General features: G+C 46.6%; 1 protein-coding gene across 2 annotated transcripts in view; it reads right to left on the minus strand.

Moving 5' to 3' along the window:
* LOC116942420 (transcription cofactor vestigial-like protein 4) overlaps window positions 1–17,997 on the minus strand; it is a 56,047-nt gene extending 38,050 nt beyond the window's left edge. The window contains exons 1-2 of one of the 2 annotated variants that reach the window (XM_032954328.2): window positions 17,526–17,997; window positions 12,714–12,779 (exon numbers count right to left, since the gene is read on the minus strand). In XM_032954328.2, coding sequence (XP_032810219.2) covers window positions 12,714–12,771 — 58 coding nt within the window. In that variant the 5' untranslated portion in view covers window positions 12,772–12,779; window positions 17,526–17,997. The remainder of the gene's footprint in view (window positions 1–12,713; window positions 12,780–17,525) is intronic. The other variant, XM_032954327.2, reaches the window with a different exon arrangement.
* Between the last annotated feature and the right edge of the window lie 403 nt (window positions 17,998–18,400).

An 18,400-nucleotide genomic window follows, 5' to 3' on the forward strand; every position in this document is an offset into this window, starting at 1 on the left:
GTCACATTAAGTGCTTTGGCATGCACGTGTTCCCAATTTTGCTGCGCAGTAAAACAGTGCGTGCGATGGAACCAGTGGCGCAACGGTTAGTGCACTCACTGCACTATGAACCCGGCCACTTGAATTAAGCTTCCCACCAGAGCCAACATCAGAGGCGATATCTAAAGCGGTCGTGGGCCACCACCCTTTGTAATTGGCACAACCGACCGCCGCGTTGAAATATCATCACACAACTCCACGATCGACGTGGCATGGGGAGGTTTTAATCCAGCAGTGGATTGACGAGGGGCTGTAAATTGCATATTTAATTTTAAAAAGGCATACTTTGAACAGCCGTTTCGGAAAACTCCCATTGTTGTACTGTATTCTATGCTCATGTGTCTATGCTGCCCTCCCTTCACCAATCCACACTGAGCAGCAAGGTGAAATATGTTGAAATGAACCCCTAATAACTGGCGTGGCATGGAGGAGCACTTTCATCGAGCGACTGGCTTAACAAGAGGGCCGTACATTTTATTTCGAAGCTGTAACAGCCACGAATGTATTTTGAACTTTTTTTCTCACCGTACGTATCCAACCGTGCTAATCGGAGGTCCCGAATGCACACAAGCAGCCCAAGTTACGTCTCGTATCCAGGCAGTCGATGAAAAGTCTGCCACGTAGCAAATGCTGCATGTAGTGTAGATGACATTGAAACCTCCCGTGGAGCAGGAGGAATCGAAGCAATCTTGCGTGTGTTGGCGTGTCGTGCTCACTGGCACCTGTGTAAATTGTTGATAGCGACTGTGCCTCTCTGCAATGAAGCAAAGGTCACGTGCGATTAACGGCCGACAGCAACAGCAACAACAAACAACAAAAACACACACAGACTGGGGCGGTGGGAGGACAGAGTAAAGTGGTGGCGGGGTGGGTGGGGGCGAGTCTGGGGTGTGGGAGGCTTCTCAGAGCGCACATCACAAACCTGTGGGAATGTGTCCAGGCTCCCATAGCAACTCGGTGTGAGGGGGGACATGGCGAATTAAACGGCTCTTGTCACCAGATTATTTTAACGCTGGCCCAGAATTCTCGCCTCCGCGTGTCGCGCCGCCGCCGAGGCTGGCAGTGGCGACGTTACGTTCGGTGGGGTCCGTAAATAAGATCCTTAATTGAGTGTGTGCGCCGCTGGCATTCTATCCTGAGTCTTAATGGCTCGTTAGACGGGGCGCGGGGAAGCTTACGGCTGGCGTAGCAACACTGACTGTGCGCTCGTAGAGCAGCGGGCATCGCCACCCCCAACTGCTCCTTCAGTCTACACGGTGATTAATAACGCGGCCAACACCCGCCACCAGCCAGCCACAGCCGCGTGCGCATGTCCACACGGCACGGTGCTTTGCGGTTTTCGATCTTGTGGGAAGCTGCCACACAAGTGTGTGGTGTGATGGTCATCGCAGCTCTGGATTTACAATCGAGTGCTCACCGATTCGGTTCGATCTTCTTCCGGCACGGCAGGAGAGAGACAATGGGGCACGTTTCTTAAATCTCTCGCCTCGCCCCTGCTCGGCCCACCACCACCCCTGCCACACCACCACCTCTGTCCACGCAGCAGTATTCTAAATGGTGTGCATCAGGCAAGGTTGTGTGCGGTGGTTTAACGTGTGGATGCTTCCACCTCTTCCAAAACGTCTGGCCAATAGGCAAAATAGCCTCTAGAGCGGCTATCTAGAGCTCCCTCTAGTGAAGGCCCTGCTGCAACAGTGGAATGAGCAGGTAATTGCAGGGCCGCGCCTTTATCTTTTTTTTCGGTTTGTTATTAAAAAAAAATGTCGGCCTAGCTCTATGGATAGAAGTCGTCAGCACGTTAAAAAACCCTTTAAGCTTGTGGTGACTGGTCATTCCCAGAGCCATTTCCATATGACATCACCGTCAATCTGTGATCGCTGTGCCTCTCGTTAATGAGTTACTAAACAAGGCGTTGGCTCATAATTGGCTATAATTTAGGTGGCATGACGGCTGCACTGGCCGGGGCTGTGCGTACCGTTTACTCGCTAATTCCCAGTGGCCGATACAAGTAAGGTCCTTTCAGTAAACGTGACCCATTCTTTCCACTTCAGCTCCACTTATTATTGGGGTCTATTTATACACGGTCACTTGGAGACCAATCCCAAATAATCTTCATGATGCATTCACCTATTGCCAATTACTGTACGGTAAAGTAATATCTCGCCATTACGCTGCTTTAATCTTTCATCAGTCCCATCGCACAGCAACAAAGTGCGGAAAAGCAGTCTCGGTATATCGTAGTCATCATTTGTCTCAACTTCTTGATTGGCTCCAATTCCTCCACTGGGTTTCCTATCCAGACTTCAAGATCCGATCTAGCTTTCTCCCCTCATCTCACTCGACCGCATCTTCACGCCCCCCCTACCTACCTATCTCCCCTCTCATCTCACTCTCCTACCCCTCTCCCCTGATCTCGCTCTACTCACCCCCACGCACTCTCCTACTTCTCCCCTATTATCTCACTCTAATCTCCACGTATCCTCCACTCCTTTCTGTCAAAGCCCCCAGTCCACCTTTGCTCAGTGGGAGGTCGCTCATTCTCTTCTGCTGCCCCCAATTGGATTTATCTCCCTTCCCCCAGCCACCAATGCCATCAACTCGTCTGCCACTACTGACGTTCATGCAAACACAGACCTTTTTTTTCCCTACGCCTCTCACTAAAGTAAATATGCCCTCTGTTTCTGTACGGCGTCATGAGATTTGGTCACAATCAGGCGCTAAATGAATCCACATTGTTATGCATTGTCATGCATGACTGCAACCCATGGCAGCAAACACAAACATTAATAACAGGGGCAGTGAGTTGGGGCTCGTGTAAACATCATCCCCCTTGAGATCATTCTCGTCATTCTTCTCGTCCCGCACCTCCCGATTTCCTGGACCTCCGACTAGCACTGTTAGCTGCGTATCGTGCTAAAGAAGTTCAACGTACGTACAGAAGCGAGCACTTCATGAGCTGGTGGTAAAACGTTAAAGGGGGCAGCCCGCGATTGCTTCCATTTGAAAGGAGCTTAAGGGAGACCCTCTGCAATGTATTTGGCCTACTCTTCAACGATCGCCATCCAGTGTGAGTACACTTACCTTTACCCCTACCAAAACGCAGGAGGATTTTAGAAGGAAGATTTTTTCCATTGTTTCAACAGCCATGCCAGAATATTGATTCAAACCATCAAGCTATGCATTGGAAGTTGGAGTCAAGATTTTGTTTTTGTTTTAACCAGGTGAGAACTCAGAGTCCAGGTAAAGTCTCCTTTGCAAGAGCGACTGGTGGGTCACCAAATTTACAAAAAGGAAACCAGATAAAAACAATTTACAGCAATGGTAGCACAGGGAGGAAACATGAGCAAAACGACACGTCCAGTGTGCTAACCATTCCACCACGGCCAGTTTGCTTCTGAAAACTAGATTAGTACCTCAGTGGGCTTTGCCTGGTAGGATGGGGATGGTTTAGTTTTTGCCTGTATGTTTTTGGGTGATTTGTTTTCCTTTCCTGTACTTTGCACTCACACATCCGTATGTCCAAGATTCCTGTTCGGACCAAGAGCCGTAAGTTCAACCACCACGCAATAGATGGCGGTGGTGGCATCCACATCTACAGAACGTGAAGAACCAGTGGGATCTACATCTACAGAACGTGAATAACCAGTGGGATCTACATCTGCAAAACGTGAAGAACCAGTGGCATCTACATGAGATTATACAGCGTTTAAAGCCATTCCCAGTGTTTAGTGTACATTCCTCACAACGTGTTTGGAATTAACAGTACAGTTCGAACAAATCGACTTACGAACATACCTCTGGAACCTAATTAGTTCGTAAGTAGAGGAATCCCTTCTCGCGTTTTTATACTTTTGTTGTTGTAACGTTAGAACCTGCTCCAAGTTGACGTCTGTGAAAAAAAGAGAGCTTCATAGCTCATTGGATTCCTCCAGTGTAAATAAATATTCTGATTCAAGATCCCACGCGCAAAGGTGCCTCCCGCACGCATGACTTGAACAAAGCCATCGTGCGCCGCTCCCAGTCGTTCGTGAGAGCACGCACCGCACACGCGGGAGAGGGAGGGGGGGGCGGTGGGCGACGTGACGGCCAGAAAATGTCAAAAAAAACCAAACAGTCTCATCGATTGTTTGGTCATAAAACAACGCCCGCGCTCGGGAAACGTTAGCGCGCTTAAAGGTCGCTCTTCTCTCAAACACAGCGGAGCAGTTTTGCGACGGCGGGCCGACGCACAGGCCCCTCCCTCCCCTGTACGCTTCATGAAGAGCCGTGAAAATACACACTCGTGGTGTGGGGGGGGAGGGGGGTCACACTGCGGACTTGGCCCGACTTGTTGCTGCCAAAAAAAAATGGCACGAATGACAAATGTACTCATTAATTATCATATGTAACACGATTTTTGTTCCTGGGTAGTAAGTGTTATTTTCTAATTGCTTATGCCTCAAGAGTATAGAAACTGGCTATTATTGCCCACTCAAACTTTGCTTTTGTGACCAGGACTTTAAGTGAAGGAATGACACAAATGCACACCACGTTTACTCATTGAAAATAGGTACATTTCAAAATTTCACTGTCCTGGTCACAAAAGCAAAGTTTGTGGAGAATAAAAGCCATTTTCTGTACTTTTGAGGCATAAGCAATCACAAAATAATACTTACTACCCAGGAACAACAAAATATAAATATTTTTTTGTTACACATATTATTGCTGTTAAACTAATATTAAGTTACGGTCCGTTGTCAACGCATTGTGGGTGAAGGCCTCCGCATTCCTTTAGATTGTGGGGAGGGGGGTTATTTGGCTATACTTCACCACCCCGGTAAGTCTGGGTTCGTGAAAGGAGGCTCCATGACCAGTTCAGACGTAACTTTTGCCACTGACGTTAGCCATTGCCAGGAATCAAAACTCAGCTTTTTTTCCCCAGGTTAATAGCACAGTGCGTTAACAAATACCACCCCATAATCACCATACTGTACTTAATATAAATCTAAATGCAGTCGCGTATATGTGTTGCGTTTTAAGCTTTTACAGGGGCGGGTTTTTATTTGTCTGTCTCAAACTTGGCACACACATCCGCTTTACGATATGTGCAGCAATACGTTGAACTACAGTACGGTGCTCTGGCTCAGTTTAAGCACCGAACACGGGAGAGATACGCTTCGTTGATGCTTGGCTAAGAGATGATTTACTACGGAATACCACACCAGACTTGGGGCTATGAGGTGGCCGACAGAAGGCAGTAGACCAGTGGTCGATCAGCGTGTTATACTCCTCGCTTTTGTGGCTTTTACCCGGGTACTCTCGATTCCTCACCGCTAAAACTAAACACTCAAATAATGTAATTGGCCAAACAACTGAATCCAGCACCCTCGTGCAAAGGATTCTTGAGACTCAATGAGCCTTTTTCTCTGGGTAAATTAAGGACCATTACTAAAATATCACTTCACCGTTTATAGGCAAATTTTCGCAGCATGCTGGATGAATTTGAAATTAAGAAATCGAGAAAATTATCATCCAAACAGCAAGTCAATCGATTTTATACTTCCTTACCCCTACCTGGTCCCAGTAATACGTTACAGTACCCTTCACCGCGGGTCAGATCAAAAAACAATGTCATCATTACATCACCGCAATGAGCACTTAACAGAACGCCTTCTTACAGTTCCAATTGGCCCAGCCCTAAAGCAATTACTCATCGGCGGAATGTACTGTAAAGTTGTGGATATTGGCACGCGAGACAATAACTACACACACAGCACGCCCTGGGACTTACGTCCATTCTTTGTGTTCAAAAGCACTTGACATAATAGGTAAACTTGCATGGGCCACATGAGTACCACATGAGTAATGGTACATGTACGCAAATGAATTCCGTGATCGCAATACAGGAAGTCTCAGGATTACGATCGCAATTTCCCCCCCCCCCCCCCGTAATTTTAAAGCAAAAGTTGGAGGTGTGTCCTATAATCCGGTATGTGTGCGTGCATGGCTATATTTTTTTCATAACTTTAGGATGTATGTTGAACTTCTTTCGCACCGTACATAGCCAACCGTGATAATCGGAGGCGCGGGGGAAACTTGATTAACCCCGGGTGCTTCTTACTTTCCAGAGCATCGTATCATCTGGAGAATATGCTCATGATGTGAAGTCCTTAGTCAATCTATTGCTGGATGCAAGCCTCCCCACGCCGCTATGTCGGTCATGGGGGTTACTCTTTGCTTTTTTCGGTAAAGTCACGTATAAATAAGAAATCATAAAATAGCATAATAGCGTACTATGTTTCGGTTGCAACACAAGCAGCCATCATCAGGTACAGAAGAGCTAAATTTATGAGAGAGGGGAAACATATAACCTCAGATGTATATACAAACACCCAAGTAGGGGGAACTGACGCATACAACAGGGGACACAGAGAGAGAGAAGCATACCAGACAAACAGGGTTTAGCAAAATTTTGGAAACCATGTAAAGCAACACAGACGGTCAGTCAATCTTCAAATCAAGTCCGGTCATGGGGGTTGTTTGAAGATCCATACTTAACCATACTGTGTTGGTCAGTGTGGGTGGCTATATAATAGTACAAATTATACATCTTTATTCCAGCATTTCTCATTCCGTTGGTGGAGTGAGGCCTCCACATGCCATGCCAGTCATACCTCACCACGCGCGGCAGTACGGGTTGGTACTTTCTAATAAAAATAGATATTCTGGGATCGAACATAACTTTAGATGAAAATTGGCAGCACCAGTTGGGGCAGCGCAGATCCTAACCGAAGACTCCTCTGGCCAAACCTCGTTCGATTGCCGCTCACAGCCAACACCGGTCTCAACCGGTTCTGGGCTTCCCTTAGGTCGACTAAGCCTTAAATTAGTAGCTGGTGCGGTGTGTAAACGTCACCACTGGGGAGACAAAGGCGATCGGACGTGGTGTTGGCCACTCACCCCCTCGCGTGCCTTGATAGGTGCTCGCTAACAGCACTTTCGGCAGTAGTGGTGCGGTCGTAAACCGCGCCTGGACTTCCCACGGGCGACGTGGATTGGCACCTGGTGCACGAGTGGCTGGCTGATGGTGATTACCTCGAGACGATCAGCCACCGGGTGAACTTGACACAACCGGGACGCGTCGTGAACAGTCCCGCGGATCAACAAAAAGTTTATTCTGCACCCGATGACGCTCATTACAACATAACTAAACTCGATCTGCTCTTCAAATATTAGGCAGCCACTGGAGCTGTGCACTTTTAAGTCATCTGGCTTGAAAACGCATTTCTTTAGAAGTGCGTTTTTGTGTTTAGTTTTTTTTACCTTCCCCGCACCTCCAATAAGCACGGTTGGCTACGTACGGTGCGAAAAGAAGTTCAACATACGTTACTTCTGAATTTAGAACGGAAAAGCACTGACCGCTGCTCAGCGTTACTGCTACGGCAACATTCGCGTGCCCAGGTTTTTTTCCCCCAGATCCCTCCGCAGCACACCTAACCACTCACTGTATAGCCACAATGAGGGTTCTCGTCAAGTGGAAAGACCGATTGCACTTTAAATGAAAATCAAACCCCGTGGCTTTGTTACGGGCATGTGTGTGCTCTCCAAACAGTGTGCGTAAGAGGGACAGCATTTCGAGTCAAAAGGAGCCAAATTCCAGAGAGCCGTGTTGGCGTATTGGCCCCACTGCATTGCCGCTATTTTGTTTGTCACGCTGAGAAGTCAAATAAGTCTTTGGAACAAAATAAACCTCCGAGCCTACCATTGATTTTCTGCTTCACGCTAGGCCTGGATTACCCACCGTGCCAGGACTACCTTGGTGTGGTGCCAGCCAGCCAGGGGGTGGAAAAGGAGGCACAACTGTACTAGGGCCCCAAGCTCAGGAGGGTCCAACAATGTAAAATAATGTTTTTTTCCTTATTTAAGGGCAAGGTTTTGTGAGAAAATATCAAACCGACTCTGTGTAGGGTTCGGGTGCATCGCGATGTAATTTCGTGATTAAATATATCAGACACCTATTCCATTTATATATATTTTTTTTATTCGTTCTGGTCTTATCCAAAATAAAAACATTGAATAAAAAAAACAAGAATTCAGAAGCTGAGTTTGGCTACAATCTTAGGCCTGGGCAAAGTTGCTCTCTGTGATAATGGTGATAGGGGATGGGAAGAGATGTTGGCACCCAGCCAAGATTGTTATGTACTGGGGCACCACATTTTTCTTCACCGGGCTTATTGCCAGCTCACCAAAGAGGGCCCACAATAACACAGCTACAATCCTTCATCACCTGCTGGCCATGATGAGTCCACGGTTAGGAATGCCACCTCTGGGGTACATAAAAAGTGGGACATTATGGATATTCAGCCAATTACAGAACTCTATGTAAATGACTCGTCTTTTTTGTGGTGTATCATTATATTACCACTGAAAAAAAACGAGACTTGTAATGTATCAGGAAAACTACTTCAATAGGAGGACGATCCTGGGAAAAACTGGACAACTGGCAACCCTATCCTGGGTTGGACCAACGTCTTTGTGGAGACAAATGCATTGGCCCAATTACATTCGACCCAGGCCGTTGCTTGTGGAGCCTGCATGGCATTCAGAACGGTGCCAAAAATATTATGGTTACTGTAATTTGGCAGCTGACGGGAGGCCACTGTGTTGTAAAAACCTGTCAACCAGGATTTCGTTTGTGGCAGCAAAAATTGGGGAGGTGGGAAAAGCCAGGGGTAATGGTGGCTGGCGAGGTCCCTTCTTTTCACAGAATTCCACTTTTCTACAATAATCGCCTTATTTAAACGTCATATAAACTGTATTTCATGTAACTATATATATGCTGCACACGTAGGACAGCAGGCAAATGAAAGTAATACTGACAATGCACCGATGCTTGGGAATGCCGGCCAAGTTATTGCACTCTCTTTTTTTGAGAGAGAACACGAGACATACTTTGTTGAGAAGTGCTTTGCGTGCAGACGTCGATAATAATGGGCTACAGTAATCTCAAAGTGTCAGCAGGTGGCTGTTGCAGAGCAAAAAAAAGTTCAAAGGCAAAGTTTCCTCATATTGTATACATTTCTTTCCTGAAATACATAGCAGGAGATGTGGTGCTGCGGTTAGCACACTGCACTATGAATTCGAGGGTGATCCGAGGGCATTTCCCAGCCACAGCGATCATGGTGGGGGGAGAGGGATTTTTATCTGAACAATTCCTGGGAATCCTCGAATATGCACTGACCAGAATGGTGAAGTATGGTAAAAAATACAACAAATACAGTGTGAGGAGGCCTTCATCCAGCAGTAGTTTGACACAAGATTGTCAACTAGTATTAACACTGGAACTACGTACTGTAATTATTGCCTTTGACCAAATCACTCGGAATGCGTCCGATCTCAGGGGTTAAGCAGAGGTGAGCCTGGATAGTGCGCGGATGGGCGACGTCCATGCACAGCAGGTGGTTTGTTTCCAGCTGCTGCGGGGCTGCATGGTGGGCAGCAGTGTGGCAACATCCATTGTTGTACGGTATTTCTGTGCTCCAACGTGTCAACTTCACCGACCCGCACTGACCAGTGGGGCGAAGTGTGGTCAAATAACCTCCACGACCGACAGGGCATGGAGAGGCCCTCGTCCAGCAGTGGACTGTCGAAGGAAGGGCCACAGAAGTTACATTCGTGGTCGTTATTATTAACAATTGCATTAACTCGAGTACCGTACGAATGCAATTGTTAATGCTTACTTGAAAAGGATGAACACAAGCGTGTTAAAACGACACCCTCTTTGCACAGCCTAAGCCAACACAAAAGCATGAATGACACGGTTGAGCAATGTGCATAATCCACCCAGCCCCAATACAGTAATCGTTGATTCGAGGAGGATTAAGTCACTACTTTTTTTTTTCACGATCGTTCGCTGGTGTGGCGGGTACGATAATTGCTCGCTTAAAGGTGGAACGCCTTCTCTGCTACAGGCTCACGAGAACGACGCTGGAATGTATGAAACTGGTCTCCAGGTTCGACGGTGGTAGCTGCCTGGCGGCATTAGGCAAGCGAGCTGCGTGTGGATTGTATTTGTTTTGACAGCTTCACTGCTCCGCATCGCACGTGCGTGGCTGTCTGCAGTATCGTGTGTCTCCAAGGTGTGCTACAGTGGCTCCCAAAAGACAAAAACAAAAGCCAAAGACCCCCCGTATAGCCTTAAGAGACTGTTGGGGCAAGTGCTGTTAGCGAGCACCTATGAATGCCGGCACGGCACGCGAAGGGGGTGGGTGGCCAACACCACGCCCGGCCGCCTTTGTCTCCCGAGTGGTGATGTTTACACACCGCACCAGCTACTAATTTGAGGCTGAGTCGACCTAAGGGAAGCCCAGAACCGGTTCAGATTATCGTCACCGGTGTTGGCTGTGAGCGGCAATCGAACTCGAGCTGCCGTGTTCGAAGCACGGGGCGTGGCGTTAACCACGACACTACACAGTGACTCCCACGCACGCACGCACACACGCACGCAGGCATCACAAATACTTTCATTAAAACAAACTTTTTCAGCCACAAACTCTCTCTGCTCACTTCCGCTGCTTCAAAGAAAAGGTGGCCCCACGCTGAAGATGACAGCAGGCGGTGCTCATGTCGGTCTGGTAGGTCTTGCTTCTGGTGTAACAAAAATATATCCATATTTCTATGGCAGGGACCATAATGTTCATAGGGCAGCCACCAGGTGACGGTTGTCAAAGATGGTGCTCATTCAGCCGCGGCTGGGATTTGACCTCAAATAACACGGAAGGGCCTTCTGTTGAATTCCGAGTCTGACCGACCAAATGTTTGCAGCAAAAAAATCGCCAGAGGTTCGGTGAATCGAGCTGATTGGATAAGAATATGACCCGATCAACGTCAGATCCCATCCTGATTTACTTTTTATTTATCTGATCATATAGAATTTTAAAAAATAGCTGCAGGAGTCGTAATTTTATTTGTTGTAGGCACGTGGAAGGACTGCTCCAAGTCTTCGCAATTCCACCATGATCTTATCGTGCAACGATCCATCTAGCTCATGATCATGAGCCTATCTTATTTCTCCATGGATGTCTCCCTCTTGGGTGCATTCTCTCCTGCTGGGAGCAATTCCATTTTCAGTCTAGACCATTGGCCATCATCAATTCGAGAGATGTGTCCTGCCCAAACCGACATCCTTCTCCTAACAGTCAATGTGGTCGAAAAATAATTTGCAATGTTATCAATCATGACAATCCAATTACATAAATAAATTGGATCAACTGAAACTGATTCGATCCATGGAAATATGAATAGTATCATATTCTTGGTTCTTTCGGTAAAGTCACGTAGAAGGGAAACAATAAAATAATAAAATAAAAATATATAAAACAATAAAATTCTCACGACGTTTCGACTGCAACACAAGCAATCATCATCAGGTGTGAAAACCACAGCACCCTTCTACGTGACTTTACCGAAAGAACCAAGAATATGAATCCCTGCAGTCACGAAAGCTTTAAATCAAGAGGTGGATAGCAGTCCCAATTTAAACCCCATGATCAGATCAAAACAGTGCAGATATAAACCCTGTACCGCTGGCACTCATAATCTCATCATTATAAGCTTACTCGCTTTACCAACTGAGTCACTGCCTTTTGGTTCAAATTATCCACTATGTCTATGCAACCAAAACAGGGTGCATTTATTTTTTTAAATGTGCTGTCCCGCAATTGCTTGGCCATGCCACTGCTGATGGAAGGGTCTCCACTCGAAGAAGCTTTCGCAAGCCCTCCTCTTAAAGACTTTGTTTGGCCTGCACTTTCATGCTCGTCAAACACCCGATGCTATAAGAAGAAAAATATAGTTTTTTTATTTTTACTTAACGGTGGTCATCTTTGCTGCTGAGAGATCGGCTACCGTCACACATGAATGTGAAAAGGTACAGCCCTGCAATTGTTTGCTCATGCCACTACCTGGCACGACAGGAAGCTCTAGAGAGCCTCTCATGAGGGTAGTTTGGCCTACTCTTCCACACTGGCCAGATGTCTTGGAGAAATTGCATGTCCCCAATTAGCACATGACCTGCCAATCGAGTGAATGTGAGGCACCCATGCACGGCTGCCAGGTGGACAAAAGGCACGGGGGATGCGAGAAATTTTCACCATTTTTTCAACTGCCATGCCAGGAGAATCAGTGACCTCTGGATTGCAAGTCCAGTGTGCAAATAATTACACCACGGCCATATCCATTTATTGAACATTTATTAAATATTCATGGCTGTTACTTGTGTAAGACTGTAATTGGCCGAATATTCTTTTCACCAAAGTTACCATGGTTACAGAAGACATCCCTTGTGTAAGAGAAAATTGCATTTCAAAAGCTGTCGCACCTGGTTGAACAAAAGGCATTTCATTGAAGTGGCACAGTGAGCGAGTGTGTTTAATTGACCTAGAGTAATCTTTAATTGGCACGGAGCGGTGACACCATGCTTAGCCCACTGCAGTACGAACCCGACTACCCCAGTTACATTATCGCCAACGGATAACGTCGGTGGCGAATGCCATCTGAATCAGTCGTGGATCCAGTCTTCACTCACTCCCATTTGAGCAGCGTAGTGACGTTATGGACACGTAACACTCACGACCGCCCACAGCGGCAAGTGGGATTGTCAAGGCAGTTCAATTATTGGTTGAATGTTTACTTACTCGCTCTGGAGTTGACGAGGGAGGCAGCCCGTGACAGAACATCCAGCGGAGACTCCATTGTCTTCACTGCAAATGTCCATCCCGTAGGATCCAAACACGCACAGCACACGTTGACACGTTAACACAACAAAGATCCCACGTGTAGCCCGACCAAACTGTTGGTTCAAGTGCCGTTAGCGAGCACCTATGAAGGCCGGCGCTACACACGAAAGGGTGGGTGGCCAGCACCACGCCCGGCCGCCTTTGTCTCCCTCGTGGCGACGTTTATACACCACACCAGGTACTCATTTGAGGCTGAGTTGACCTAGGGGAGTCCTGGGACCGGTTTACACTGGTGTTGGCCGTTAGCAGGAATCGTACTCGGTTCGCGGAGTTCGTAGTACAGCGCAGCGTGATAACCAGCACACTACCACTCCCCCCCACCACCATACACAGCACACACTGACAGTCGAAATAACCAAGTGCAATTTCAGCAATATTTCCGAAGAGAGGAATGCCATCTCAACACCACTGAAATCTCAAAACCACTGCCATCCCAATGTCATTCCAATCTCCACATGACTGCAATCTCAGCGTGATTGAGATCTGAACGCGACTGCGATCTCAACACCGTTGCAATTTCAACTCCAATGTCACGTCAACACCACTGCATTCTCAACATGGTTGAAAAAAAACATGCAATATTACCACTTTTGCAATCTCAAGTTCTTTGCACAGCTGAGGGCTGTACAATGGGTGAATTCGAGGTCTATGGAGGAACAGGGGACCGTAATCACTTGTGCAATACATCTGGTATATGCTGCTTATATCACCTGGCAAGTTCAATCAGGAAAGAGGGCATGCTTTATTTACGTATGCTGATGCAGATACTACTGACAGCATGTAACACAGAATACAAGCCGATGTAGCGTTTGGCTCTTTGACTCAATGCATCGTGATTAACTTTGATTGCCTTTGCTCGAAGCGCATCTCAGACCACGTGTTTAACAATCAATTGCATTTTTCAATTCGGATTTGTCGCATTTTAAGGGTTCATGCGATTCCCTCCAACCACTAGAGACCCTCTACTTAAGACGGAAACAGGAGGATTTGTCCACGACTCTGGGTGTTGCCTAATGAAGCTGGCTGTAGTTAACGGCAAAACGTCGTGCTCCAATTGGTTATGTTGTGGGTCTACTCTCCAACATACCCGTGTGTTGAATTAGTAACGTATTGGCATGTTTTATGTACGTGACAAACCATACTTTGGCTGTGTCGGGTGGTGGCGGGTTTAACGACATATTTATATTTATGCGATCTAACCCAAAAAAAACCCTCTTATCGTTAGCGCCCCTCGACACGGACTTATCCACTGCTTGATGGAGGCTTCCCCAATTGGTTTTCCCACACGGAGGAGGAGGCCAAGGTGGCGGAGGCCATGAGGGCCGGAATCCTCGGGTTCCAAGAGGCCCTGCGGCAGGGCGTGCTGCAGGAGGAGGAGGCGCGTGGCCGCGTGGCCGCCCTCCAGAGCGACTTCCCCGGCGTCAGTGCCCATGCCGCCTTCTGGCTGAGCCGTGCCGCCGTAGCGGAGGCCTGGGGCACGGCCAGCGACGTCGTCGCAGAGTTCGAGGCGGCCGTGGCGGCAGGGGCACAGATGACACGATACTGATTACTGCTGGCCGCTCTCCGGATGACGTGATTGCTAAGCTCCAGGGTGATTTCAACAAACTACAACATCAGCTAGTTGCTCTTAAACTAGTCCTGAATACCTACAAAACCAAGGAGCTATGCTTCTCTCCGGGACTAAAGCAGGAAGTTATTTTTCCCCAATTACATTACTTGAATAATTGTCAAATAGAGCAAGTCAAGATCTATAAGTATCTTGGGGTCATCCTGGATTCAAAACTTAGTTTTGAAGATCACATTGATTATATTGGTAAAAAGACAAAAATTAAAATTGGTTTTCCGTATCGACACAAGCACTGCTTCCCCCCAATGTTCCGTTTGGAATTGATAAAAGCTACCATACTGCCTCTACTTGACTACTGTGACATCGTGTATAAATCAGCCCCAAGTACTGTACTGAAGAAGCTTGATTCCATCTATCACTCGGCCTTAAGATTTGCATTGAACTGCCCATATAGGTCTCGCCACTGTGATCTCTTCATTGGGTCAAACTTAACATCTCTTAATGTTCGACGGCTTGTGCACCAGATCTTATTTATTCACGATGTACTTACAAAAAAATCCGCAGACTACCTACTGGATCTCCTCTCTGTTTCAAAGAACAAATTTGACCTCAGGTCTTCGCTCATTTACCAGCTTCACATTCCCTATTGCCGTACAAAAACTGGAGGAAGGGCCTTTGCTATTGATGCCCCCAGGGTCTGGAATGCTATTGCCAATAAACTGCAACTTGAATCACTACCTATGAGATCTTCACTCAAAACTGCTATAGAGGAGTTGTACAACCCTAGCTGCCACTGCTATTCAGTGGCCTAAAATATGGCTCTAGATTTTGGTGTTATAATTTATGTATGTAGTTTATTGTAAAAAATTCGGTCACAGTCCCTATGATCACTGTTACATTGCATTCATAGCTTTTATTTGGTGATTTCGAAAACGTTTTTTTTGTTTTGGCCATGTGTTTGTTTATTGTAGTACGGAGTTACACTGATGGCCTTAATCTTAGTTGTCTTGTGGTTGTTGTTGTTTGAATTGCATCCCACTGGGATTTTTGCACACAGCGTTGGTGTACGGTGCTATTTCAGGAATATTTTGATATTTTTTTCCTGTATTTTCTGTTTGCACAGTCACATAATCACTTTAAGATGTTTTCTTGTTCATGTTTTTTTGTTTGTTGCGGTTGCACCCGATTCAAGAGCCGAATGGCTCACAGGGCTATACCAAATAAATGAAACTATGAAACTAACTAAACTATAATGGATGGTGTTGAAGTTTTCTGTCCAAGAATCAGCCTTGCCAGCCTGAGGTCAAGACGATGTCTCTATTTTTCACAACTCTCGAATCCGCGTGTGCCTCTTGCAATGTCAATGCAAGCATCCTTAAAAATCGCAATGCTTTCTCTGCAATATTTTCAGCTTTTGCACCATATTGTCCACATTTCTTACTCATGTCACAGCAGGTAATGTTACACACTGATTGAAACAAACTTTCTTTAGGCAAATGTAGAATACAATTCAGATTGGAATAAGGTGCAAGTGTACATGTGTATTAAGATGGCAAGTATTAACTAGGATGCAAAAAAAACCCATTCATAGCACAATACAGAACATATCAGCCGTTTTGACTTGCTATGAATCTGGCCGGTATTAATTTGGCTAACTTTCGTTTGTAATCTTCGGTGTGTAAAACCGACATGTTATAAGCTGACACCATTTCCAACGTGCCACGGTGTCTGCTGTACTTTTTTAAGTCGTGACTTTTGTTTTCAGCGGTGCTTTTTGAGTGACGTGTTTTTAATAAGCCATTGACTTAAAGACTTCGCCTGGGGATAAGTCTCTTGGGGTTTTAAGTTTGTGGAGTCAAACGTTTGTGGAGTCAGAACTTACAGTACAGTCGACTCTCAATAATGATCGGTGTGCGGTTTATCCGATTTGCGGATTAACCGCGCACCCTGAGATTTTTATATGAATTTATCACTCGTGGATTTTCCCTTAAGCCCAAATTAAGAATCTAAAACTGGTTATATATTGTTATTCTTGAAAATGTTAATTACAAATCACACGGAGTTAAACCGAACAAATGTCGACCAGTGAATCCCAAATCTACGTGATCGTCTCTACAGTACAGTAGTTGCAATATCTTTACAACCATGGGGCGGAGTTTGATGTCATTTTTTGGATTAACCGCGATTTTGAATAATCCGTTCGCCCCATCATTAGCAGGGATAATCAAGAGGACACAGTATATGCCATACACACGTTGACTTATATGTTTAAAATGGTCTACATGGGTTATAGTCAAAATCGGACAGTGCACCTGATAAGATCACTGCAGGCAAATAACTTTTTTTGTTCGCGGCACTAAGTCACTTTACGTTATCCTCATTATGATCCACTGGCCCCCTTCTGTTTGATCCACCGCTGGATGAGAACCTCTCAACGGGAGATGGAGCGGTGGACTACAGCAGTCCGCGTGCCAGCTTTACCGGGTCGGATTGTTACGTGAGAGAAGGCAAAGTCTTGCAGAAGCCTTCATCCAGCAGTGGACAGATGTTGGACGATGACCCGCATGAGGCTACATTGAAATCCACTGCTGTTGAAGCGCACGTCATGGGGGTTGGTCGACCATACTTCACCACATCAGGACAAGCTGTTGAAACGGGGGTAGGGTTGTGGGGTTCCCGGGCCCAATTCAGATATCCTGGACCACCACTGATGTTCGCCGTGGCCTGGAATCGAACTCGGGTTTGCCGGCAACTGAACGCGGTGCGCTCACCGCTGCGCCACCGCTCCCCCTCTCATATTACGCTTGACACGGTCTATCATTGTTATTATGACTGCGGGCAAGTGCATCAGCAAAGAAAGCGTTGCCACACGCATCGATATACAGTATACATATACGCGGGATGTATCAATTGTAAACAACAATTTGGCTCCGAAAGAGAAAGCAGAACGACTGGCGACGATGTTACGAACGCAATACGCACAAGATAACTTCTTCAACGACGACGCCAACAGCTGTCGACCACAACCGACTACCCCACGAAGCACAACTTTACCGATTTCAACGCTCGACGCGACTCCGCATGTGCGCCAAACAATTCACGCAAACTCCCATCCCACCCTCCACGTGTTGCGCGCGACTTACCTGTGCAACGCGTCTTGTCACAGGTGACGGCGACATGCCATCGCGAGACGCGAAAGTCTGATCGCGACTTACAAGTTAGGCGACCGGTATTCGGGCAACGTCGCTGTCGACCCGTCCTCGTTCACGATCGTTACTGTTGACTGGTAGAGTCGATGTGGTTACCCGACTTGGAGGCTGCTTTGGTTCGAGTTGGTTTTGTGTGGGTTTTAAAGCAAACAGCGCAAGCGAGCCGCGTGTGAGTGTGTGTGTGACTGTCATGCAGTACTCGGTTACAGCCACGCACACAATCCGCCCCTCTTCTGCCGCATGCAGCGCGGCTCGGCTCAAACACGAGAGGAAAAATGCAAAGAACTTTGGCAAATTCCCTGCAGCCTCGCTCTGAATATATTATGATAATGAATATATGATGATGATGAATATATTATGATAATGCGAGTCCGGACCGGAGAATGACATCAGCCTCGCTGTCTGCGTGGGGTTTCGGCTGTGCGTGTGTGTTTTTTTAAATATATCGTGGTTGCTGAGCACTGCAGTGGCATTAGCCACAAAAACAACAAACGGCCAGCAACAAACGGCACTCTTAAAAAAAGTGCTGCGAAGAAGGGACATTGCCTGAAACGTCGGCTATTATACATTTTATTTGACCTTTAAGGCCACGTTGCTATTGAGGAATGTGTTGAGTTGGCGTTTTTGTTTTAAATTAAATCTTTGTAAATAGATAAGTGTTCGTACGTTACTTGCATTGAATAATTAGGTGATAAGATACTTTTTTGGAGGGGGGGGATAGAGAGGCGATGGGGGGGAGGGGGAATAATCCTAAAGTCTGGCAGTGCGAGCTGGGAAGATATACAACATGATGTACTGTGACCTGCAGT

Source organism: Petromyzon marinus, chromosome 14 (assembly GCF_048934315.1).
Source record: "Petromyzon marinus isolate PM22_M1 ecotype Great Lakes invasive population chromosome 14, UKy_Petmar_22M1.pri1.0, whole genome shotgun sequence".
Lineage (NCBI taxonomy): Eukaryota > Metazoa > Chordata > Hyperoartia > Petromyzontiformes > Petromyzontidae > Petromyzon > Petromyzon marinus.